This window comes from Hoplias malabaricus, chromosome 8, assembly GCF_029633855.1.
Source record: "Hoplias malabaricus isolate fHopMal1 chromosome 8, fHopMal1.hap1, whole genome shotgun sequence".
Classification (NCBI taxonomy): Eukaryota; Metazoa; Chordata; class Actinopteri; order Characiformes; family Erythrinidae; genus Hoplias; species Hoplias malabaricus.
The window spans coordinates 34,042,853-34,068,881 of NC_089807.1; the positions used below are offsets into that span (position 1 = coordinate 34,042,853).

The 26,029-nt window shown below is 39.6% G+C and overlaps 1 protein-coding gene across 1 annotated transcript in view; it reads right to left on the reverse strand.

The window, feature by feature from the left end:
• Nucleotides 1-9,574: 9,574 nt before the first annotated feature.
• The window catches only part of dntt (deoxynucleotidyltransferase, terminal), a 145,736-nt gene continuing 129,281 nt past the window's right edge, over nucleotides 9,575-26,029 (reverse strand). The window contains exon 11 of the mRNA XM_066679637.1: nucleotides 9,575-10,673. Within this exon, the coding sequence (XP_066535734.1) occupies nucleotides 10,587-10,673 (87 nt within the window). The 3' untranslated portion in view covers nucleotides 9,575-10,586. The remainder of the gene's footprint in view (nucleotides 10,674-26,029) is intronic.

Here is a 26,029-nt window from a genome sequence, read left to right on the forward strand (position 1 = left end):
AGAACTTGACATACGACAGTATCTTACCTCACTAATGTTCTCATAGCTTGAATCCTATCAGATTCTCAAAGCAATATTTCAGCATCTGAGGAAAAGCCTTTCAACAAGAATAGAAGCTCTTAGTGCAGCAAAGGACAAACACAGTTAAAGGCAAAGCAGAGGATTCAGCTGTAAAATATGCTCTCCCTCCTATATGTGTTCATTTGATTCACGCAGAAATACCTTTTAATGTGGAACATTATGCTTGAGAAAGAAGCCAAGTATAGCTTGTACGTGGCTGATGTTACACTTGTTTGTAAGTTCTTATTCACTGCTTAAAATACCACAGAACCTCATTTGTAACTTGAGCTGATTTGTTTCTGTATGCATTTACATTCAGTGGTCTCCTGAACAGTGTGACCATGGTCCAATATAATAAAATGGCACCGGTGGGTATAATTTGCATCATACAGCCATTCATGTACGAACCTACATCTTTTGTCTTTGGTGTGGTTTCATATAATTCTTTTGTTAACATAATTGTACAAAAGGGATACTATAAAGAGTGTCTCCAAAGTGGTGCCCTGCTGCTACTCTGCTCTACACTCTAACCCAGTGTGGCTGCTATCTCAGCTGTCCTCAGACAGGTAGTTTTCTTGAATCTCCAGCAGAATTAAAAATGACACACTTATACAAACACCTAGCCCATTGTTAGCTGATCTTACTGTTTTGGTAGTCATAGTGTTCCAGTCTTTATGTCCTGAGTGGACTGCTGTGAGTCTATATGCTTTTATAAACTCAATGGTCATTCAGCTAATTCTAAGTTGTTAGGAAAAACACGCCCTCCCCATATTTTGGTGATTAGCTGCATAGCTAGTTTGTTCACTAAGATGGCTCCTAAGCTTTAGCAGTCTCTTTGATTCAGGGAGGAGGCATGGCTATGGGAGCCTTGTGATTGGTCAGGGTAATAGTAAAATAAGCAGTACCCACTTTTAGGACTGCCCATTCTACATTGAGAGAATTTAGTAATATGAATACTGTATTAATATTAATAACATCGTCTTTAAATGAGACATATTATTACCCTTTTCCACAAGTTTGCACAGTTCTCTTGGATCATAATAAAACACCTCTAGCACACTTTAGTCAAAATATATAAAAGGGATCATACTACACAGTAGCTTCCATTCTGCACCGCACCCCCCCTGTTCAAAACAATTAGTTTCAGAGCCTGTTTCTTTAAATGAGAACAAGAGTGGATTGTTTTATTTTACAATCCTGTGTATTGGTAAGAGCTCTAGATCCACAAATTAAATATGCTAAGGCACTGAGAGATGAGCAGGTCTCCAATCTGTGTTTTTACCACAGTTTTTAACCACACAATATAATTTCACATTACCCATAACAAAAACCATTGCTGCTATTGTCATCATCTGTGTAATGTTCACGCTCCTAGAAAAGCATGGCAAAAAAAGTCATGTTTTTTAATTGACAGAGACTGTAATCTCATCTGAGCCGTCTAACAAATTGTTGTCACTCTCTGTCTCTATCAACCGGTCATTACAAACTAATGTGAACCGAATGAGATGATTCTCATTAAATGATCGTTATCAGGACATTATCGTTCTCCCCAAATCTCACGAATACGTCAGGCGTCATTGCAAATTGACGGCGGAGAATTTGTTGGAATCAACAACCTGAGGTTGCCATCACAATTCTGCTTGTTTAATTAAGTCATTTGGCAATAACATTCCTCATTCAACGCAGCCAGCAAGCTCTAGAGTCAGCTGAAAAGCCGTGTGACAAATTAATGACTACTTAACCAGCGAGAGACCTCTCGCTGTCATTCTCTCCGTGGGTGAGTGGAGAATGACGGCCTGTCACTCTGCATGCCTGCGCCTTGCTGTATCAGTTCTAATCTATCTGCTCTTCCTCTTTGTCATCGTCTTCTTCCTCATCACTGACGGAGCTGGTGTATGGGTCCTGCTCGGCATGGTTGACAGGGTGACAGGATGCAAGAAAGGAAAGCGAGGATACACGGTGCCCTTATTCTGTCATCTGCTTCCATTGCCTTTGACTGGTTGGACACATGTACTGTAGCCAGTGTATCACAACTAATAAATCACTGTCTGCGAGTACAATGCAGGAAAGTTTATCTTCGAAATTTTTAAATAAGCTGTCTCCATATATATATATATATATATATATATATATATATATATACACACTGAACAATCACTGGATTAGAAACATCTACCTGACCATACAGGTGTAGTCTGTAGTTTTTACAAATTGTTGTCCATGAATGCATTTATTGCTCTGCATACTGTATTATCCACATTTCACCTTGCTCTTTAGTGGTCAGAGCAGGTATAACTTGGGTGGTGGATCACTCTCAGCACTACAATGACACTGAAAAGGGGTCTTGTTTTTTTAGTGTGTATTGTCCTGGTGTGAGAGGATCTGACACAGCAGCGCTGCTAGAGTTTTAAAAGCATTCAATGTCACTGATGAACTGTGAATAGTTCACCAACTAAACATTTTTAGTCATCCTGTGTGCACTGATGATAGACTAGAAGATGACCAACAGAAATTGTGCGGCAACAGATGAGCTACTGTTGCTGACTTTACATCTACAGGCTGGACCAACGAGGCAGGTGTGTCTATTAGAGTGGACAGTGAGTGGAAATGTTAAAAAAACATGAGCGTCACTGCTGTGTCTGACCCACACTGCTGTATCAACACACACTTACATATAATATGTCAGTGTCACTGCAGTGTTGAGAATGATCCACCATCCAAATAATACCTGCGCTGAGGTATATAAATGGCATGCCATATACAGGTGCCTCTCAATAAATTAAATTAGCATCAATAATTTAATTTATTTCAGTAATTCAATTTAAAATGTGAAACTCGTATATTATATAGATTCATTACAAACAGTGATCTATTTCAAGCATTTATTTCTTTTAATGTTGATGATTCTGGCTTACAGCCAATGAAAACCCAAAAGTCTTTATCTCAGAAAATTAGAATATTCTATAAGAAACCTATTGAAAAGTATGTACAGTATATGCACTCAATACTTGGTTGAGGCTCCTTTTGCATGAATCACTGCATCAATGTGGCGTGGCTCAGAGGCGATCAGCCTGTGGCACTGCTGAGGTGTTATAGAAGCCTTGGTTGCTTTCATAGCGGCCTTCAGCTCAAATGGATTGTAGGTTCTGGTGCTTTTGGCAGTGTGGACAGGTGCCAAGTTCTGTAAAGTACAGGTGCCAAATTTCCTGGTAGATGGCTGCACTGATTTTGGACTTGATATAACAGAGTGGACCAACACCAGCAGATGACATGGCTTCCCAAACCATCACTGATTATTCTAACTTTTTGAGATAATGACTTTTGGGTTCATCAACATTAAAGAAATAAACACTTGAAAAAGATCACTCTGTTTGTAATGAATCTATGTATGAGTTTTGCTTTTTGAATTGAATTACTGAAATAAATAAAATTGTGATGATACTCTAATTTATTGAGATGCACCTGTATATAGTTTTAGCAGTAAACTATAGACTATAGTGTACTACGATACATTTCTCTTATAAACCAAGTAATGAGCATGACACTCTGTTCCATCATTATTCCAGACTTGTCTTCTCTGAAAGACAAAAATAGATTCAGACTCGGAGACTGTTGCACTGCAGTAAGCAACACTCAAACCCTTCTCTTTCTTCTCCTCACCAAAAAATAGGCCTTGTATTGTTTTGTCAATGTGGCCCTCTGCCAGCCATGACACAGAAAGTCAAAGTCTTGCCTTTTATTGCGCACGCCGAGCCTGCTAGCTCCGAAACATGTCCCGATAGCATCACCCCTCTCCATCACACTGTTAACCTCCAGACAGACAAATGCACACCACGGTTAAACGACCTTCCTTTCCCCACTGCAGAGGCTCATTACGAGTGCTGAACAAACCTCACTTTCAACTATGCCAACAGATTGTTCTCCATCTCCGACTCTGCCACTGAACATTACTCTGGCCCAGTCAGGTCCAGGAGGGATGCTTCATTGTCTGAGCAGAGATGGCATGGACTGTCGCTGCAAAACAAATTATTCTAGCATGAAAGAAGGGCCTGGACAAAAGGAAAGAAAGAAAAATAGTAAGAAAACGAATGCTAATTTAAAGCATACAGATGTCCTTTGTCAGCTCATTACACAGTGTAAGTTATGAGTGCCATGGGCATGTTAAAAAACCAATGTCCGATAACAATTTCCATTCTCCAACTGCCCTGTTCAAGAAAAAGAGCTCAAGAGAAAGAAACCCTAAAAAAGAAACACTAAATTATGCTAATCGCTTGCAATTGTATCAAAGCTGAACATACAATTTTAAAGCATGCAATTACACAGAGGTCTGATTAGCATTTGTGGTGCCGGTGTCCAAATGTGAAGGAAAAATAAATTTGAGAATTAGATATGCAAAATCCTCCACGGTGAAAACCGGGGCAGACCCAATTATCCGCCTGCACAAATCAGAGAGAAGGAGCTCTGTCCATTGTGTCCATCTCCTATCAGATCAACTTGTTAGTACTGGAACATTGGTTCTGGCAAATCCCTTAAGCAGCGGCACTCTGAGTAGCTTGTCCTTTACATCTCAGCAAATATGTGTCAGGAAACATTTGCGCTACTCTCAATTTTAATTGATTATGGATCCCTGGTGTGCTTATGGTTTATAGACACGATGCTTTACTGTAATTACATCTTTAAAGAATGGGTTTGTGATATCCAGTGAATTTGTTAATTGGGTTTTTTCTATATACTGGTATGAAACTCAGTGGAGCAGCAAAATAAAAGTGTAGACCAGAGCCATTCAGCTGCTAAATGATTTGGAAGGAGCAGAAACGTTGAGCTTGACGACACGAATCGCAGATCACGCTCGATAAAGTGTAAACAAAACAGCAAATTACCAGGAGATAATCTTCTTGTTTTCCTATGTGAACTGCATAATTAACTTTCCCAGTATCGCTCGACAGCATTAAAACAATGTTATAGGCTCAGGCCTTTCCTTGGCTGGTCATATTTTGCCAACAACCAAGTCAGAAGCTCATAAACCTTCATTAGTGGAGAACATGTGGCGATTACTCATACACACTCCACCACTGGCCACAGAAGCTTTCACAAAAAAAAAACCCCAAACTGAATTATAGTGCTGCTATGGACCTTGGAGTTCAGTTTAAAGCAATTTAAGATCAACACAGCAGTGGCTAACCTAGTTCAGATAGCTAATAGCGTATGTGGTTTAGGCAGTTCACTTCAGTTTGGTATTTCCAATCTGTGAATAGTCAGAGAGAGAGAGAGGGAGAGAGCGAGAGAGAGAGAGAGAGAGGCCCTGGGGTTGAGTCCTGGAAATGCCTGAACTGCTCTATTTAAAGGTCTTTAAATAGGAGCAACTCTGGTTAGTGCAGTCTCCTGCTTTCTTCTTTAAGACACCATGGGACACATATGGGTCCTATGATGAAAGCCCCCTGTGTAAACGAGGGCAGGGCTTCAGCCAGAGCACAGCACTCTCTCAGCTGAAACTGTACAACAGAGATGAAGAGCAAGGGCAGTGAGTGCTGAAAATAAAAGCCCCACAATTTAAAAGAACACTGGGTAGTGTTTTACCTTAAAATTACAGCTTCAAAATCACTGTGATGCTTCACAGACCTGTAAAAGGGAAAAGAGTGCCTCTTTTGTTGCTACTCCAGGCTCAGCACTGCAGAAACTGCACTATATAGTTATGTAGGACAATAGAAACCACCTTCTGTTCCTATTTGTCTTGTTGTCTCTTAAGTTTTGTTTCTGCCTTGGTTCTCTTTATTGTTTAACTCCTTTTCGTATTTTGTCCAAGCCTTCTATCACTTCTTCTTCTGTTGGGTATCTCTACTAAATTTTTTGAAACATGAGCAAACTGCCCATCATACAGCCACACAAGTGACAAAATGATCAGTTGTTCTTCATTCATTCATTTTCCGTAACCGCTTATCCAATTCAGGGTCACGGTGGGTCCAGAGCCTACCTGGAATCATTGGGCACAAGGCGGGGAGTCACCAATCCACCGTGTGTTTTTGGACCGTGGGAGGAAACCGGAGCACCCGGAGGAAACCCACGCGGACACAGGGAGGACACACCAACTCCTCACAGACAGTCACCCGGAGCGGGAATTGAACCCACAACCTCAAGGTCCCTGGAGCTGTGTGACTGCGACACTACCTGCTGCACCACCATGCCGCCCTTCAGCTGTTCTTAATTACAAATATTTAAATAGCTGAACAATTTGTCTCTTTTCTGGCTGTATGACGGCCAGTTTGCTCATGTTTCGGCCGTGTGCGCTGGATTGAGTTGAACTTGAGGTACAAGTCCCTTGTGGTCAAAGCTGGTACAGCATGCTAATTCTTAGCACATAGCTTCTCCAAAACTTTTCCCCATGTTCTGGCGACCTACTGGTCAAAACAGGTATAACACGCTAAATGTTAACTAAATGTTAGGCTGAAATTGTACATGTGATGCTAGAAATAATTTTTCACCAGTTTTTGGTGTGTATAATAGGCAGAAAACTTGGTGGAACTTAGTCTCAGGAAGATATATTAAAATGTATTTTTCCCCTTGTACTTCAGGGTTTCTGACTACTACTACCTAGGTATATGTAAAATATTTCTAGTTATATATATATGTATATATATATATATATATATATATATATATATATATATTGTTTCACGCACTGAACAGACCAGAATCTTGAATAATTTTGCCAGTTTGTCCGTTTAATATCTTGTAAACATAAACGTCTGTGTTTTGCCTCAAAGGGTGTTTTTTCGATGATAGTAATTCTATAAAAAGATAATTTGATTTTCCATTCCGGTTCTGGCATGCAACAGCACAACACAACATTTTTTGTCACAACAAAATTTTATTTCATGGGTCTCACCCATTTCTCACAGCTACCACTGATGTAATCATGTCGTCCATTCCAAATTGACCTATACTACATGGAAGTGGTGTTGGATTTATCGGAACACCACATGAACACTGTCTGAAGTAGGAAGGTAAATTACTTCCTACACAACATGAATGTTGAGTTGGACCTTGGAGGAAACCATCACCTGGTTTTCTCTCTAAAGCAGCATTAGTAACCTAGGTCACACAAATCAGTCTAAGGATTTCAGTCTAAGGATGTCGTGATGTCAGTTGCAGTGTGAAACCTGGTTTAAAAATCAATTCCTAAATAAAATGTATGTTATTTATGGTAATATGCCAATAGCATTATGTAGCATGAAGTACTGTTGATTAAATATGCTATACAAAGTTTAGTTAATCAGTTATTTTAAACAGGCTGTACGTGTAAAAATGGAGGAGACGTCAGTTGTGTGAATGTAGCCTGCATCTCTAGTCTAGACACTCTAGTGTTTTTGAGTGGTTATTCACATTTGAACAGTCTTCTATGACATAGAAGACATGAGCGGCTAAGAAATATATATATTTCTGTGGAATATATATATATTTATTGCTGTGGAATGGCATTCCATTCTTCAACCAGCATTTGTCGCAAGTCAGCCAACGTGGCACGAACAGCACACCCAAGCTGATCCCACAAGTGTTCAATGTTGAGGTCAGGTCTTCTGGCTGGCCATTTCATCCTCTCCACTCCCAAATTCTGGAGGTAGTCTCTGATAATCCCCGCTCTGTGGGGGTGAGTGTTGTCATATTTCAGGATAGAGCTCGGTCCCAGGCTGTGGAGGTATGGGATTGCCACTGGTTGCAGAATTTAGTCCCGATATCTCTTTGCATTAAGATTGCCTCAGTGATGTCAAGCCTCGTTTTTCCAGTGAGGGAGATGCTGCCCCACACCATCACACAAAATAAGCTGTTTGGCATTGATAGACAGGATCTGGCAAACTTTTCATGGCCACAACCCACATTCAAGTCTACTGCTCATCCCACAAATGCATGTTCCTTACAAATGAGGTACCATTTAAAAGGGAAATTAACAGGCTTTCCAATGAAATAAGATTCATTGCCAAGAAGCATTGTTACAACAAAGAAATAATCTAGCAAACACAAATTTCCTTACGTTTTATGCTATGTTTATATATATATATATATATATATATATACTCTCATCCACTACCCTATATACTCTAACTACCCTACCTGCTGTTTTATTTAGGCGGTTGTACTTACAAAACAACACCATGGTATAGCACATTTCGACAAGGTAGTACAGCTCAACAAAACACAGGCTTTATTTTACTACAGTCTCTCTTCTCTGGTCCTAGTTTCTATTCTGGGGTCCCAGACTTCGTCTGTCTCTGTTTAGCTGTAGGTTAATAATGTTTATCATTCTAGTGTTAATCTCAAGTTTTAATCTAAAAATTTTTAATCTCAAATCCACATTTGTTCTCTTTCTTATATTTTTTATCCCTTTTCTCCTTGTTTACTTTATTTCTCTTTTGTCTAGTTTCATTTAGTATTTATTCAGTACTTAAATAAGCCTTGCTGCATTTACTTCCATTGCTTTGCCTTCTTGCTCCACACCCTGACACGTACATTAACACAAACATTATAAAGGAGGATGAGACAGTGTGACAGTTTAAAAATAAATGGGAAAGCTTGTAATGCTCAACATGACATACTTGCTGGCACATGTGGGAATCATCCTCGCTGTTGTGGAGATGTGTATGTGTTAAAACAAGTATGTTTTTTTTGAAATGTTAATGTGGCTTACATTTGGGTTCTCTCTTCATTAATGGGAATGTAGTCATGCTGTAGAAGGGACAGACTTTCCTGCGAGGACTAATCCAATTTCCTGCATACGGAGATAAGACATAAAATTGTAAAATATGTCACATTTGCAGAACGGCATTGGGTTTGAATTGTTTAGGGGGCTAATTAAATAATTTACTAATTGTTTAATAGTTTAACACAGTGGCACAACATGCAGTGTCACTGCTGCACAGCTCCAGGGATCCTGGGTCCTGGGTTAAAGCCTCACCTTGGGTCACTGTCTGTGAGGAGTTTGGTGTGTTCTCCCCTGTGTCTGGTTATTTCCAGGTGCTCCAGTTTCCTCCCACAACCCATAAACACATTGGTAGGTGAATTGGTTGTGTAAGCAACAAATGCAGTGACAAATTCTTCTAGTTTGCCATTTCCCAACTACTTAAGTTTTGGGTGTTTATTCTGCACTGAAATAAATTGCATGAAAATTATGGAAATGTAATTTTATGGCTGAGGGAAATTTAAGCAAGTTTCTCTAAGGAACCACAGGTTGTAATAATTCCAAAGGCATGTTTATATTTAAGATTCTGCTACTACTTTTGAATTGATCTGATTTGATTTGAAGTTTCTATTTATGAGAGTGAGGGACTGAAGACTGAGCCCTGTGATGATCTATAGAGTTTAAGGGTGAAATTAATTTAAATAAATTAGTTTACATTTATTTGTACTGCTCATAATTGTAAATATAAATAAAAATTCACACTGGAGTACCAAATCGTTCCATTAGCATTTAATAAAAATACAGATACAGATTAAAGATGTATGTTAATAGTTCAGTGATTGTTAAAAAATGTTTTGCTCTACAAATAGAGGTACTATTCAATTACAGCTCAAACAAACAAAATCAAACACACATCTGTTAAAAATGTCAATCTCCAGAAGTGGAAGCATATTGTAAAGGATACATGAATGCATCAGTGCACAGTTTGCAGTGTAATGTAAATAGGGATCTGGATGATGGCTGAATGACAGCACTTGTACAGCACAAAATTTTATGTGAGCTCCTGACAGACATAGAGTAGAAAATGAACCAAATAAAAGAACTAAGACTTTGGGGGAGATTTACATCATGCCATTCGGCAAGTGTGCTTTAAGTTACAATGTGCTTCTTCTCCAGTAGAGCTTTGGCTTTTTAACTGAGGTGAAAAAGAAAATGGAAAAGCAACCCAATGATATTGCTCTCCTAAATCTCTATACACTGGCATTAAGGATTATGATCATATGGAATCTGTGACAGAGTGGGCACTATTATTTCAGCATTCTGGCACTATTCTACACTAATGAGACCCTTAGATGCTGGGATTTAGTGAATGATGTTCGGTGAATGTGGAATCCAATATCAGTTCTACTGCTATTCAGCTCCACCTGAGCTTATTATAGCCACATAAGCCCCTAAATTCACAGTCTGGATTCATGTACACTGGTAATTACAGCAATTCTCTCTCTCTCTTATGCTCTTGCCTCTCCTCAGCTTCATCTCACTCCTTCCCTCGCTGAGCTTTACGCTATACCAGAGACTCAATAATTACAGAAAAAAAAAGGAAAAAAAGCCATCATATAGATACATTACATATATTGGTGCATTTTTAGACTTTGTAGCGCATGCATAATAAAAGACTAAGTGTTCCATGTTATTAGCATACAATAAAGCTTAATGGCAAAGCATTTTTCACTCTTATGGCTTTTCGGTAAGATGAATCGATGACTGATGGCATTAAATGAGTCCATCCGAGTGCTGTCAGAACAGTGGGGAGCAAGAACAGCTGCAGGACAGTGGATGATGAATAAGACAAGTCCTATGCGTTCCTCTGCCAAGGCTCGATATAGTCCAAACCCAAATGAGTAAAGATGTCCTCCTCTGTCTTGGCCTGCAGGAAGGTATTCTGGAGAGGGAACAAAAGAGGGAAACACAAAACACCAGTGAAACGATGGGCCTAACGATTAGCCTTCTCGGAAAGGTACAACAAACGCCAGAGGAAGACAATGACAGAGATGAGCTCCATGCTGCGAGGACAATAGCTACCTCTGACCAACGATTGCACCGAGAGGATGCGACAGTGACAAAGAGTCACACGGCTGGTGATGCTCTGATCCATAAGGTCAGACAAGGCAATGCCTCAGTACAATTTTTCAAAACATTGCCTCTAAAAGTTCAGCTTAAGTCTTCAAGTCCTTGTCATTTTAACTTAAAATAATATTAAATATAGTCACATATATTTATTTATAAAACAGTTGAAATATCATATTTCTCATTATGAGAAAGTTGTACAAATATTACAAATTAATTTTGTACATGTTTTAGCAGGTATATTTTTGCTTACAAGAAGTAAGCGTCTACAAATAGGCTGATAATAACAGTAATTATTATTATTTTTATAACAACAACAACAACAATTATTATTATTATTATTATTATTGTACAAAAGAAAAATAACCCACATCAGAAAAAAAAACTCTTCAGAGAATCAAGAAGTCTCCAACATACTCCTTATATCACAGCCCACCCTAGCACTTAGGCATGGTGGCGCAGCAGGTAGTGTCGCAGTCACACAGCTACAGGGACCTGGAGGTTGTGGGTTCGATTCCTGGGTGACTGTCTGTGAGGAGTTGGTGTGTTCTCCCCGTTTCTGCGTGGGTTTCCTCCGGGTGCTCCGGTTTCCTCCCACGGTCCAAAAACACACGTTGGTATGTGGATTGGTGACTCCAAAGTGTCCGTAGGTGTGAATGTGTGTGTGTGTGAGTGTGTGTGTTGCCCTGTGAAGGACTGGAGCCCCCTCCAGGGTGTATTCCCTGCCTTGTGCCCAATGATTCCAGGTAGGCTCTGGACCCACCGCGACACTGAACTGGATAAGCGGTTACAGATAATGAATGAATGGATGCTCAGTTAAGTTGCTAGTGATTGATGAAAATCTAAAGGACAGAAATAAAAATTTAAACCTAACAAGCTCAAATCAAACCTCAAATCAAACCTTCAGAGTTGCCATGGGTTAGGAGAATGACTCAGGACTTTTTGATAAGATACAACTCTTTTCTTGATTTCTCATGATAGCTTTCCTGCTTCTGTCTGCCACATGGACATTACCAACCAAATATCTGTCAGAGTGTGTTTGTATGAGAAGCAGCTCCAGGTTGCGTGACCAAGTTAATACAGAGCAGGGCTGAAACTGGGGTGGGGTCAGCATTTAGAAAAACGGCTTCGACCTTGGCCTGAATGCTCAGGGTGAGGACACTCTGAGGCAGTCATTATGAATGTCTTCACTGATATGTCATGAGCAAGAGAGAGGGCAAAAGGGAGAGGGGGTGAGAAAAGAGAGAGGGACAAAGGGTGTAATAAGGCCGTGGAGTGTTGCATCTGGTGTGAACATTTAGAGGCCTCGTGTAATAAGAGGATTTACATAGGTGCTAAAATGTGAAGGGAGTGCGAGTCAGCCCATTCCATGATGTCATACCGAGGCACATGTCAGTGGGCATGAGGCGAGTCTGACTTACCTCAGCAGCACTGCAGCCGTGAGGAGGCTGTAAGTCTGACACATCCTGCCTCGGAGTGTTAAACTGGAACTAACGTGTCAGAACGAGGCACAAGATGAAAAAAAGAAGGGGGGGGGGGCACAGAACACAGTGTTTCTCCATGAGCAGCGAGCAGAAATGAGAGCCTAGAGTAGACACTTCAGGCATCTAGTTTTAAATTTCCTACCGCAGCCTTGTTTAAAATGCAAATCAGCTACACCATGGTCGGAGAGTCGTGTATGTTTACACTCGGTGTGTGTGCCGACAAGAGTACGGGCATCGGAGGACATCCGGTCTCCCTCTGAATAAATATCACTTTGTTTTTATTTGGCTTTTGTCTTTTGTGATAAAAATCAAAGGCCCAAAACTCACTGTGTAAATGATGCACCTCCATGGCTTCGTTCCTCTGATCATTCAACCCCTCCAACTTCCTCTGCAGCATCTAAACTAACCTTTCTTTCTACCTCTTGATCTCCTTTTTTGACAGTGCTCTTCCTCTTTCTTGCTCTTGCTCTCTCTCTTTCCCTCTTTCCTTCTCTCTGTGTTGTTCCCTGCAAAGAAACTAAAAAAGACTTAGATGCATCATCGCAACCCTAGACTAGAGATGCATCATTTATTTACACCTTTGGCACATTAAGATCAAGTGAACTGTTTGTGGAAACACAGCACATCAGTTTTGAGAAAAACAGAGGGATTTTGGACTCCATTCATCAGGATTTGATGAAATCTGGAAAGCATGTGCGGAGACTTCACTAACAAGGCGCAGGAAACCCACATTTGGGAGGGTATAACAGAGAGAAAGAAGCTCCAGCATCAGGTGGATCGGGGTGGGGTGGGAGGGTTGGGGGTAGCTTTGGAGCGGCTCTCAGCAGCACTCAAATTAGGCCTGGCTATGGAGCGGAGCTAAGCTGGGCTTGTGAGAAGCCCATTCCCTAAAATCCCGGCAATCCCTCTGATACTCAGCATTAATTACCGTGCACAACACAGACCTGCATCACCAGCACACACACACACACACATACAAACACACATAGCACACACTGACTTGTCTTCACTTTGACTCTGTACAAGTTTGTGGGTTCACATCACACAGATAATCCACAGTTACTCACTGCACATGCTACAGAAATTCTCCTACAATGGCTTAGTGACATTAGCTATGTTAGCTCACAGTACTAAGCACACTTTTTTTTTTAGGTATTTGTCACCAAGCATTTGCTGCATAAAGGGATATAAAAAGAAGAAATTGAGTTAGTTCAATTAAACTGATTAGAATAAACAAACCATCAATTAATATCCAAATAAAATACAGAAAAAATATTGAATAAAACTTCAATATATTCAATATGCCTACACAGAATCCCTTGGCGCAAGGCAGGAACACACCCTGGAGTGGGCACCAGTCCTTCACAGGGCAACACACACATTCACTCATGCACACAGACAGACACATTTGAGTTGCTAATCACACAGCCACTGGGAGAACATACCAAACTTCTCACAGACAGTCACCTGGAGTGGGACTTGAACCCACAACCTCCAGGTCCCTGGATCTTTGTGACTGTGACTCTACCTGCTTGTGCTACTGTGTCGTCTAGTTAAGAAGCAGTTCCAAAATATCCAAAACCAATGGACAAACAGCTTGGTAATACTCTCAGAAAACACATGGCAATACTTTGCAAAGATGCTAGAGACAGCAAATTAATAGTCCTACACAAGTGTACAATCTTGGCTGTGTACTCAAGAGAGTGACTGCGACCAACTGAAAGGATTGTATGACATCACACAGAATTATTTAAAACCTCAACAGCCTTGGAGGAGAACACTAAGCTTCAAACTTGCTATGAAATCACGCAGCCAGCCAAAAACCTGTTGCCCCATCCTCTGTAACATACAACTGATGCCAATGTACAATACCTGAATCACATTTCTTTGTATTGGGTGAAAAATTAAGTCTGTTCACTTCAAAAGAAAGCAATGGACATGGTGTCTGTGTCGAAATGATTGTGTTGATACAATTGTCCATACATTGTCTAAGACAGCAGTGTTCCACCGTAGAACCATTCACTGAAATTTTTTATGGGGGCCAAAGATGCTTTCTCTATGGCACTGCTTTGGTAAAGCTTTCCCTTGGGTACCTATATTTTTAAGAATGTAGAGCAATCAGCATTTCTAAGTGGTATTCTTAACCAAACATGTCTCTCATTTCTATGTAATTGAATCCACTGCACTTTACTTGTCATTACCTAGTCATCTAATTAAAATGTTAATCAGTGTTTTCTCCATTTCTCCATAGAAGCACTCCGGCAGTAGCTTCAGGGTGTCTTTTTTTTTTTTTTGACTGAATTGGAGTACAGAAATGAGCCTTATCTCTGTGTTTTTTTAAATCCCTCAACTGAAGTCAAGAAGATAAGATGTGTTCTCTTTACAAACATCAGCCACATTCTAACTGACAGCTTTCTCTCATGAGGCAGCTCTCTATGAGGGCAATGGAGTCAGCTGTGTTTCACAAACTTCAGTCACACTGACAGAAAGCAACGCTGAAGGCTGCCGATTGAGGCAGACTTTGTGTGTCTGTGCACCTCTGTGTAAAGGGGTGTGCTTATGTATAGATGTCTGTAAATCACAAGGTCAGAAGAAAATAACTTGCTGTCTGTTTCTTTCTATTGGATTCACTACAACTGCTGACTGTGGCTGTTCACAGTGTTGGAACTGACTTTGACAGGCTCTCACAAGTAACACAAGCCTTTCATGGCGGTATATTATTGCTTTATATTTCAACTGCAAAAGCACAAGAACACAAAGCTATTGCACTCTGTCCCTGTCTCAAAACGTGGCATGAGACAAAAGTTCAGTTATGCTTCTAAGATGTGATAGATTTGAAAATAGCTGAGATATTACAGTTGCTGGGCATGTAGTTGAAATTTGGTCAAAAAGAGAGAAGACTACCTACATTTGCAGAATTCTCTGCATGTCTATGTTTATAATAATAAGTTAATAAAAAAACAAAGTATATGCATTACCTATTGCTTTATCTTTAGCAGTCATGAAATATCACTGAAATCATTTGAAATCTACACTCATTGACAGAAAAAAACTGCACCAAAATATGTGGTTGGAATTGATTGAAATTCTGTGTGAATGTAATGATTATGTATGTATGTGATTACAATATTATAGCAAAGGATTACATTTATTTGTTTACATTTATTGTACATTTATTATAGCAAAGGGTACAATTGTAAGGAGGCTTTAGAACCCTGTTGGGCCACCATTATCATGGATACATTATGAGAAACAGTTGGGCAAAGCTGCTATATAGGTTCCATATAACACCCTGCAGCCCATAGATGTTGCAGCTGGGCCTGTAGATCCTGCATACACTTAGGTTGCTGAAGCTGGCATCCTTGTTGATCCCATAAATGCTTGATTGGTAATAAGTCTAATGACCAGGCGAAGGAAATGTAGCAATCTGGTACAAACAGTCCTGGTAAACCCTTGCTGTATATGAGCGAGTATCCTACTGAAAAATGGTAATTGCAAGCTCTGCTGTGAGAGGCAACACATGGCAGCAGGATGTCCTGCACATATCACTGAGCTCTTAGTGTCACTCCTATCCCTACTAAGCATGACCCACTGTCGTATGCGATGGCTCCCCAGATCCTCAGACTAGCAGAGTGGGGCAGAGATTCTCTGTTTAGAGAGAATTAAAGTGTATACCCCCAGGTCTCCATACTCAAACCCAACACTCATCGGATCTCAGTCAGAACCTGGATTCATCACTAAATATGATGCAGTTCTAGTCTGTAGCAGTCCAGGTTTATTGTTCATGACACCACTGCTCCCAACACCTAACAACTTGGTCAGAAAACTTGGTTTAGATTTGCAATTTGTTGAATCAACCACCCTGCTTCTCTTAGCCCAACTACTATTTGATTTTTATTTTTATTTTTTTTTGGTTTATATATATTTTTTACAGACAAAAGAATAAGTTCAGAATCCAATCCCAGATTTTCTGCTATTCTCTCATTTTCCCCTGTCACCTAAAGCCGGATCCAGCACAGGAAGTTGAATGGGAATTCAAAAGGATATGGTGACTAGTTATAATTATCTTAAAGGTGGGAAACTCTTGGAGACAGTGAGTTCAAATTGCAAAGGACTAATATTGGGAATAAAATTATATATATTTTCTAAACGTAAGATGTAGCTTGAACAGTATTATGCTCTACAAAAGCCTAGTCAGAGTGTGTTTTAACACCTAATGTATAAAGACGTTCACTGCACACTCTCATGAGTGTAAACTTTATTATTATTTGACAAGCTAAGTAGTTACAAGTGGCTCTAAGACTCCAGTCTCAGCCCAGACATGATAAGGCTACAGTGTAAACAGAGGAGCTTGTGTTAGCCAAGTATCCCTGTTTGGTGTCACATACTTGGCCATTAAAGCTTGTTAACTGAGTCTTCATGGCTGTTTAATTGACCATGTGAACACATGGTTAGAGACATTTCAAATTGCAATTCAAAGCCCAGGGTGATCACAAATCACCAATTTTACCCATCATTTCTAAAATCATTTAAGCAACCCAACTGACCCAAATGCTTTGGCATAGATGTTTGGAGTAAACAATTACCTAATTGGGTTTTGCATTATTTAATATGTCTGGCCAGGCACCTCCGCTGGCCTTAGTGATCAAATGTACATTGATAATGTTATTTGCTGTTATGAGATTGTGTAATCAGTGTTTATGTATGTGTGTGTGCGAGTGTGAGAGCAAAATGAAATTACTTTGCCCACATTATCAAATGCAGACACGAGGAATCAGCCTAGAAAGGGTCTGTCTAATGTCTTTTTCTACCTCCTGCTCACAAAACACCTGATCTTTGGTGTGATAGATGGCCTAGTGAGATCACACTCTACTTAATATCAATTATATGTGTGTGTTCTTTGTTTTCGTAGATGGGGTAAGAGAAGTGGGTAAGAGAAGTACAACACACACATAAGAAAGTACCAATCCAACACCAGCCTTATTCCTCAGGCCCTATTCCCAAAATAACTGCTTTCCAAGTACCCATATTTTATTTTTGGTCTTTCCGAGAAGGGAGTCAGGATAAAACTGCGAGGCAGATTCCTCTACAAACCCGGCACTGTTCTCTTCTTCCTGCTACATTAATAAGATTACTGCCAGCAAGTGGCTAATAATAAGTAAACAGTACAATGTCTTTATAGCAAGGATAAACAAAAAGCTTCTTGGTCTTTACAGCGCATGGTACAAAGTGGTTGACTGTGAAAATCCAAAGCATCCCACATTGCTTATAATCTGTGGTTCATCGCTAAAAGGCTTGTTTTAGGAACATGTACATCTCAAGGACAGGGTCGTGGCCATGGGCTGGACTGAGGGCCAAAACACACTCAACACTAGCTTTCTCTCAGTCATTTAGGGCCATAACCTTCAATAGTGTAGCAGTTCGAAGCACCGGCCTACATACCTCATGATTTTTTTTATATAGATACGCCTTTATATATGTTCTTCTGCCTATTTTTTGTCTCATTATTTTGGATTTCACACTAAACTCTTAAAAAAGGCTTCTTTCATAGGGTTCTTTAGTTAAGGCCATTGTTCTAGAACCATGTGTATATAACTATTTCTACTCAGAAATGTTTCTTTCTCTGATTAAATAGTTCTTCAGCACTGCTGTGTCTGACCCACTCATACTAGCACAACACACACTAACACATCACCACCATGTTAGTGCCACTGCAGTGCTGAGAATAATCCAGCACTCAAATCATACCTGCGGTGTAGTGATCCTGTGGGGCTTCTGACTGTTGAACAGCAGGGTGAAATGTGGTAAGAAAGTATGTAGAAAAACAGGTGTATTACATTCTGTAATTGTAGAACTACAAAGTGCACATGTACAGTAAGTGTATCTAATAAATGGACAGTGAGGGTAGATACAAGGTAGGTGTTCTGAATCCAGTGATCGTTCAGTGTAGAAGTGTACTAAAATCATTATCATCATCATCATAAATTCAAAATCTGAAATTTATTTCCTATAATATATATATATAGGAAGCAGATTACAGTAAAAGTTCTGTCTCTTCTTGTACTAGCATCTCAATGACTGAATAATTAATGAGCAGATCAGTGACTTTCTCACATCATTTTCTCACATCAGCCATTCAACTCAAACGTGGAGGTGTTAATATACATTGTTGATGTATGGTAAATGTACTGATGGAGGTTGTTGAAGTGGTAAATCCTCGGCATGTGATTGTTTATTTAACACTTTGTACGTGAAATGAATTGAAAAGCAGAACATTCATGAGGGTATGACAGATTTCCCTTCTGTGAAATGTGTATTACTGAAATGTGTACAGGGTGGCACAGTAATGCAGCAGGTAGTGTTGCTGTCACACAGCCTCTGGGTCCTGGGGTTGTGGGTTCCAGCCCCGCTCTGGGTGACTGTGAGGAGTTTGGTGTGTTCTCTATGTGTTCAGGTGGGTTTCCTCCGGTTTCTTCCCATGGTCTAAAAACACACACTGGCAGGTGGATTGGCTACTCAAAAGTGCCCATAGGTGTGAGTGGATTTGTAAGTGTGTGTCACCCTGCAAAGGGTGCAAGGGAAGCTTGAGGCACATGGGACGCTCCATTTGTGAACTGCATAAAGTGCATGCCCAATTTATCAAAAAAACTGAACAAACCAAGACAAAATGTAACCATAATGGCAATGCCCAAGCAGTGTCTTTCTCATAATATTGTAGTCCAGAGAATTAAGAATGTATCCTCTGATATCAATAAAACCACTGAGCAAGGGTCATGCTGTTAACTTCTGTCATTTGCCTGGATGTTACTGACTGATACTGCCCAGGTTCTAAGAAATGGAAATGAGTGGAATACACAGTATACCCGAATAAGTTAGCAGAACTCAAAAATAAATAAATAAATAAATAAATAAATGAATAAAATAAGGCAATCAGTTGCCTTCATATTTTAGAGTGACACACACGCAAAAAAAAATAAGAAATACTTTTCCACACCACTGTACCACCTCCATTAATGCTTGATTACAACTCAACAATATACATTTCTGTCACTCAGTAAAAATAAGTACAAATCGGTTTTAAGTATTTTAAGGAAATATTTAATGTTATTCAAACTTAACTAACAGGGCGGCATGGTGGCGCAGCAGGTAGTGTCGCAGTCACACAGCTCCAGGAACCTGGAGGTTGTGGGTTTAATTCCTGCTCAGGGTCTGTCTGTGAGGAGTTGGTGTGTTCTCCCCGTGTCCGTGTGGGTTTCCTCCGGGTGCTCCGGTTTCCTCCCACAGTCCAAAAACACATGTTGGTAGGTGGATTGGCGACTCCAAAGTGTCCGTAGGTGTGAGTGTGTGAGTGAATGTGTGTGTGTGTCTGTGTTGCCCTGTGAAGGACTGGCGCCCCCTCCAGGGTGTATTCCCGCCTTGCGCCCAATGATTCCAGGTAGGCTCTGGACCCACCGTGACCCTGACTTGGATAAGCGGTTACAGATAATGAATGAATGAAACTTAACTAAAGTAACACTGTAACTAATTTGGAGAGTGAGTGCAAGAGAGCATGAGAGTGACACAAACAGAGAGAGAGAGAGATAGACCATCCTGATTGGTCTATCATGTACTTTAGACCTATGCCCTGATTCCTCAATTGCTCATGGGGTGTTATATGACTGTACTCATTAACACTACTGCTAATGTTAGTTAAACTAGCTGGCTGGGTGTGTACACTGCTTTGGAATAATATTTTGAGCACAGAATTCAATGTCACATTCACATTGCCTTCGACTTTGTTTACAGATTAGAGAAGATCACTAAACAATATATTACAAAAGAAATATACAATCTGACGTCTTGCAAAATCAATCAATCAAGCAATCACATATTTCTGTGATGTTGAGATATCCAGTAAAATGCTCAAATCTGTCAGGCAAGACACATCATTGTACATGGACCATTTGCAAATAGGAACAGAAAAGTTAACAGCCTTGAAACTGACAAAAAGATTGTATACGTATGTAAATGGTATGAATATGTGTATATATATGCATGGTCAAGCCTTTTACCTTTGCTATTTTCAACACACTGAAACATTTCAGCTCATGTTTTTAAGCAAAGTTTAAAAAATAGAATGACATTCACCGGAAGTCACCTCACAAAAGTAAATTGAAAATCGCAGTGAATGATGGGATATTTTGGTGAGTCTTGAACCGATGCCTCCTTGTTATTTTGGGTACAATAAGTCTTGCCGTTAGTGTTCTTAATTATTGGAACATATCTTCTACAGTGGAAGATAACATCAAGGAAGAACAAGACAATGGATATTGAGAAACAGTCCAGGTGACCTTGTTTTGTGGTCTTTTTACAGCCTGCGCTTTAGCTTCCTGTTTGCCTGCCATTTGAATCAAGGCCGATTTATGCTTCTTTGTTGACTCAGCACAGCCTATGCCATTGTAAGTGTTTATACTACTGCACTGGTGCTGGCCTCACTCTGCAATTACACCACCAAACCACTAGGGATGAATCACAAAATATCTTTTTCAACTTTCTGTAGTACACAATGTGGTGGTGTAGTAGTTCCATAAATATGTAAAGTGCACTATTTGGGGTAGGGAGCAGTGTTGTGAAGAAGTCATACTTCTGGACCTCTTTAGTTATCTCTCCTCAGCTTTTTGTTCCATTTTCATCCTACTGTGTATCTGTAGATCACAGTTGTTGCAGTCTGCGTCAACGGGACGTGTACTTATATTTCTGGGGAGGTGGAGTAACATCTAGGTGGGACCTACCCATAGCCTGTGGTGTTGATTCCATGCAGAAGCATGAATTGACCTTTAGTCTTGCTGTCTGAGTCTGTCTAGTTATTTTCTCTCTTATTTACTTGTAAATCTGTTTCAGTTTTTCTGGTCTTTCTTGTTTGAGGTTACATTTGTCTTTATATCTTTATTAGCTTAGCTTATCTCTTGTTGTTCTGTCTTTTTCGTGTGACCTTTCCTGTGGTGTTTAATAGCTTCTCCTGTTTTGTTAAGTCTGTCTATGTTCTTAGTCTTAAGTGTGTTGTGTATGTTTGGTTGTATTTGGTCTCCTTATAATAATAATAATAATAATAATAATAATAATAATAATAATAATGCATTACATTTATAAAGCAGTTTATCACAGTCTGTTTCACCTTTAAGACTTCTGTCACATATCTAGTTTGTCCTATGTTTGTCTTTTTAATTAGTGTCTTAGTTTGTCTTAGTCTTCTCTTTTTTTATATTTTGTCTTTGGTCTTCTTTAGTCTTTTCTCTTTTGCCTTTTGCTTGTCAGTCTTACCTCAGTTTGTTCTGTTTTTAGACTGTTCTCTGCCTCTGTTTCTAGTTTTAGTCTTTGGACTTTCTGTGCTTATTCTGTTTTTTCTTGAATTTCTTTGGCTTTCTGTTTGAGTTAATGTTTTCTGGATGTGTATCTTTTGTATTTCAACAAATAGAACATCTTCACCCACCGATCATGACAATGGCAACAGGAGTCTATAACAGGATCTCCCATTGAAACTAGAATGCAACAGAGCAACAGGCCACCAGTGATTTTCTACAAGAGCAGGCAATTTGTAGTCATGATTTGGGGGCAGGCCGCAAGCAACACTGCGACAGGGCGACAAGTGACAAATCAAGTTGACAGATTGACTTTTTGCAAATGAGTTATGACACAGTGCTGCAGTGTCCAAGGTCCTCACACACACCCACAAGCAATATCATGTGTGGCCCTGAACAGACCCTCAAGAGACAAAGATGGGGCGCCACGAGCAATTTGTTGCTTTCTAGTGTGAATGTTCTGTAAGACAATAGGATGACTATTCTCAAGAGGGTAAACAAAAATGCACACAATTGTATTTTACAGTGTTATTTCTTTAAAAATTACATGGCCTATTATGCAAGCATGTAATTTAGAACCAGGATTTCTAATGACTAAGCTGTGCATCTGTGTTGCAGGGCTTTTTTTTTTCCTCACTACGAGTGAAGATAGCACAGTTTCTGACAGAAAAGAGACATGCAGTGAGAGAACAGTTTGATCTTGCTTGGGTGGTTTATATGGCATACTTAGTAGCTATGATGACACAGTTGAATCTGCTAAAACCATCCCAAAAGGAGAAGATGCTGTGGTGAGCCAGCAGTTTGCACATGTCAAGGCCTTGTCTACCAAGCATCAACTATTCAAGAGACATCTGTCACAAACTGAGCCAGAGATGACACACTTCCCCTTGTGGTGAGAGGTGGTGGACAGATTTCCAAGTGAGGACTTTGGTAGACTAGTGGGAATTTATGCAACTGCAGTTGGAACTCTTTTAAAGAAGAGTTTAAGAAGAGCTTTCAGTTTCAGATTGAGGAGGACATGCTCATTTCTCTTGTCACTTTTTGGTGGCTGTTTATGCGACACTGCATCAGTTTCAGGTGAAGCTGATTGAGATGCAGGGTGAGGATGAACATCACAGCTGACATCAGAAGGCCTCTTTATAGACCTTTTATATTAGAACCTGAATAAGGTGAGATTTCCTCTAGATGTGAACACATGCCAAAAGAATGGTTTATTTGGGTCCATGTAAATTTTTGTTGTGTAAATAAACAGTAATAAAATCATAACATCTGAAATTTGACACAAAGACAATTTGTACTAATTTTTATTTTTAGTATTAAATAGTTATGTGGCTTATCCCGGATGAGATTCATCGGCCAAGTCAAGTATGGCATCAAGTAAATTTTGCTTCTCTATATGGCTGGCCCCAAATAATCAGCTATTCGGATATACATTTTTGGATAAGTATTTGTCCTTTTTTTAATTCTGAGATTCTGATATTCTTGTTTTTTGGATAAATGTAGGCTTTTGATAAAGACAAACCTCCAATTAAAAGAAAAAAAAAAACACTCTGCTCCAGGAAACCCATCATATTCAGGCTCATCAACATAAAAGTCCTTGTACGAATGAGGCCAAAACATGCTAAAACAGCTTACATTCAATGAAGCATGGCGAAGCCATAGTTCAATTTGTCTGCTTCATACCTCAAATTACCTTTAATCCAATCAAATTTGGGCTTTCTAGCAGTAAAAAAAAACCCAAAACAAAATAAAACACTGCTCCAGGAAACCCAACGTATTCAGGCTCATTGACATAAAAGTCCTTGTACGAATGAGGCCAAAAAACTGTTTTACATGCTAAAACAGCTTACATTCAATGAAGCATAGACCCCCCCAACACACACACACACACAGACACACACTGAATGCATGCCAAATATAAATGCTGAAGTTCCAAAATCCCTAAAGTGGTGTTTAGGGACATCCCTACTTCTCTGTAGAGGTGTAGCTAATACTCATTTGAATAGTCAATAACAACTACAATTACAAATGTCTAATGCTTCTATATTTACTTCAACATATTTGAAAGATGTATTCATGTGTTTTATGTTTATAATTTGAGAGAAAGTGTAGGCATTCTAGCAAATGCAGGGAATTATTGGACGTAAGAGTCTATGAAGTGTGAATGTAAGATGTAAAATAATTTGTTATTGTGAACACTGTATTGTTATTTATTCTAAAATTACAATTGGTAACAGTAATGACTGATAACATCCTAAGATTATAGCACTACTTTATATTAAAAGCAATCCATTGGGGGGGGGGGGGGGGGGTAATAATAGAGTTTTGGTGAATTTGATTATGTTAGTATAAGAAAAAGAAAAAAAACACTTATGAGTTGATTCATAACATTGTTTGTTCCCTTCGTTATTAGAGTCACAATCATAGAGATACATTACTTGTGACACTGATAGCTTTGCTAATAACAGAAATGCAAATAATTGCTCCTCTGCATTTGTAATTATTCAGACATATTGCAACTATATTTACAGCTTGTCTCATTATCTTATAATGATCTATTTACATATAAATCCAAGCAATAATAATTAAGTCTACACAGAGCAGAACAGAACAATATTTGCACCAGTCAGACTAAGTGATTTACCTTGGGGCATTTGTTACTTAAAATGGACATGTTATATGCCTCTCCACAAGTAACACAGTTCCCCAGAGTCTTGATTAAATGTGTGTAACGTGCCACAAGGATCAAGCACCACAGCCATATCCACTCCTGGTCTAAACAGCCCTTTTCAGGATATGTTTAAGTTTAGCGCTTGCTCCTTTAAATGACAATGAGCCACTATTTACTCCAACGTGTGCACACAGCATGGGCAGGAAGAAGTGAGCAGAGACTCTTGTTTTAAGGCATTTTTGCTTGTTCTCTTTCTTTTCTGTTCTTGTTGTCAACATTATTACTCACTCTCACATAAAGCAAGGTCCAGCACTGTGAGAGTCTTGCACTCTCACATAAATCCAGGTCCAGCACTGTGATTGGAGATACCAAGAGGAGTTTGTTACAGATAAATTCTAAAGTCTCAGCACTTCATGTCAAAAGTGAAGCAAATTAGAACAGCTCGTTTTAGCACATGTTTTCTATCATCCCAAAAAAACAGACTGTGTTGTCTTGATTACAGTTTGTGGGATGGTAAATGGTGCTGATACACACATTACTATGTAAATGCATGAAAAAAAGTGATTTCTACATAATATGTCCCTTTTAATATGTTCTGCTAAAGCCCTGGATGTGTGAGGAAAACTACCCTAGCACTGTTCAGAAGTTATTACCAGCCCCATCATATAGCACTCTATGGCTCTTTCAAGCAGTGAGGTTAAAAAGGCTTTCATCATAGGTGCAGAAGTGTGTATGTCCAAAGGAAACCCATGCTGAATAGAAGCAAGAAAGCAGCCGCTAGCTGCTGCCTTTCACAAGCCAGACACTATAAAGAAGCTGAGACTGGAAAATATCTGCCATTAAATGCATGCCAATTTTGACACATGTGGGAAATGCATGACGTTTCCAAAGAGCTCTGCTATTCAGGTTCCCTCATTCACTCCATGCATAACTGAAATATGACTAAAATGAGTTTGACTGTGGCCAGACGCAACACCTCCAATTTGTGTTTCCTGGTTTGCAGAATATGAAATGAAATTTCTCAGTTAGGAATCGAGCATATTTAAGCCCTGACCTGTTTGCTGGTAATCATTTACTGTAGATTCCTACATATTTAGAGTTTTGGACTTTTTACAAAAGGATGAAAATTGATTACATACACCAACATACACAACTTATAGGTTCCCATATGTTAACTCCAGAGATGGGGATTCAAGTTTGAGACTTGGTCTTGAGACTCGCTCAATGCTAACCATACATTGGAAGACTTTAAAAGAAATCTTAAAAAACTACTAATTGCAAGACTGCAACTAGATTCCTAAGCTGGGTTTGGATCTCTGCAACCAGTAACCACTTTACTCACCACACAACCACTACTTATTAGTGACTGCCACCTCCACATTCTCATTGCCAAATTTATGGACATGACGGGGCACAACTTAGCATTATATTTGGACGTAGTAGGCTGAAATATGAGTCTATACTTGGGTGCTGAACACAAAGTGCATGTTGGTAGGTCACACCTCATTTAAATAATCATTAATGGGTCCAGAGCCTAACCGGAATCACTGGGCGGAAGGCATGAACACACCATGGAAGGGGTGCCAGTCCTTTACAGGGTGACAAACACTCATCCATTCACTCACACCTATGGACAATTTTGAGTGACCAATCCACCTACCAACATGTGCTTTTGGAC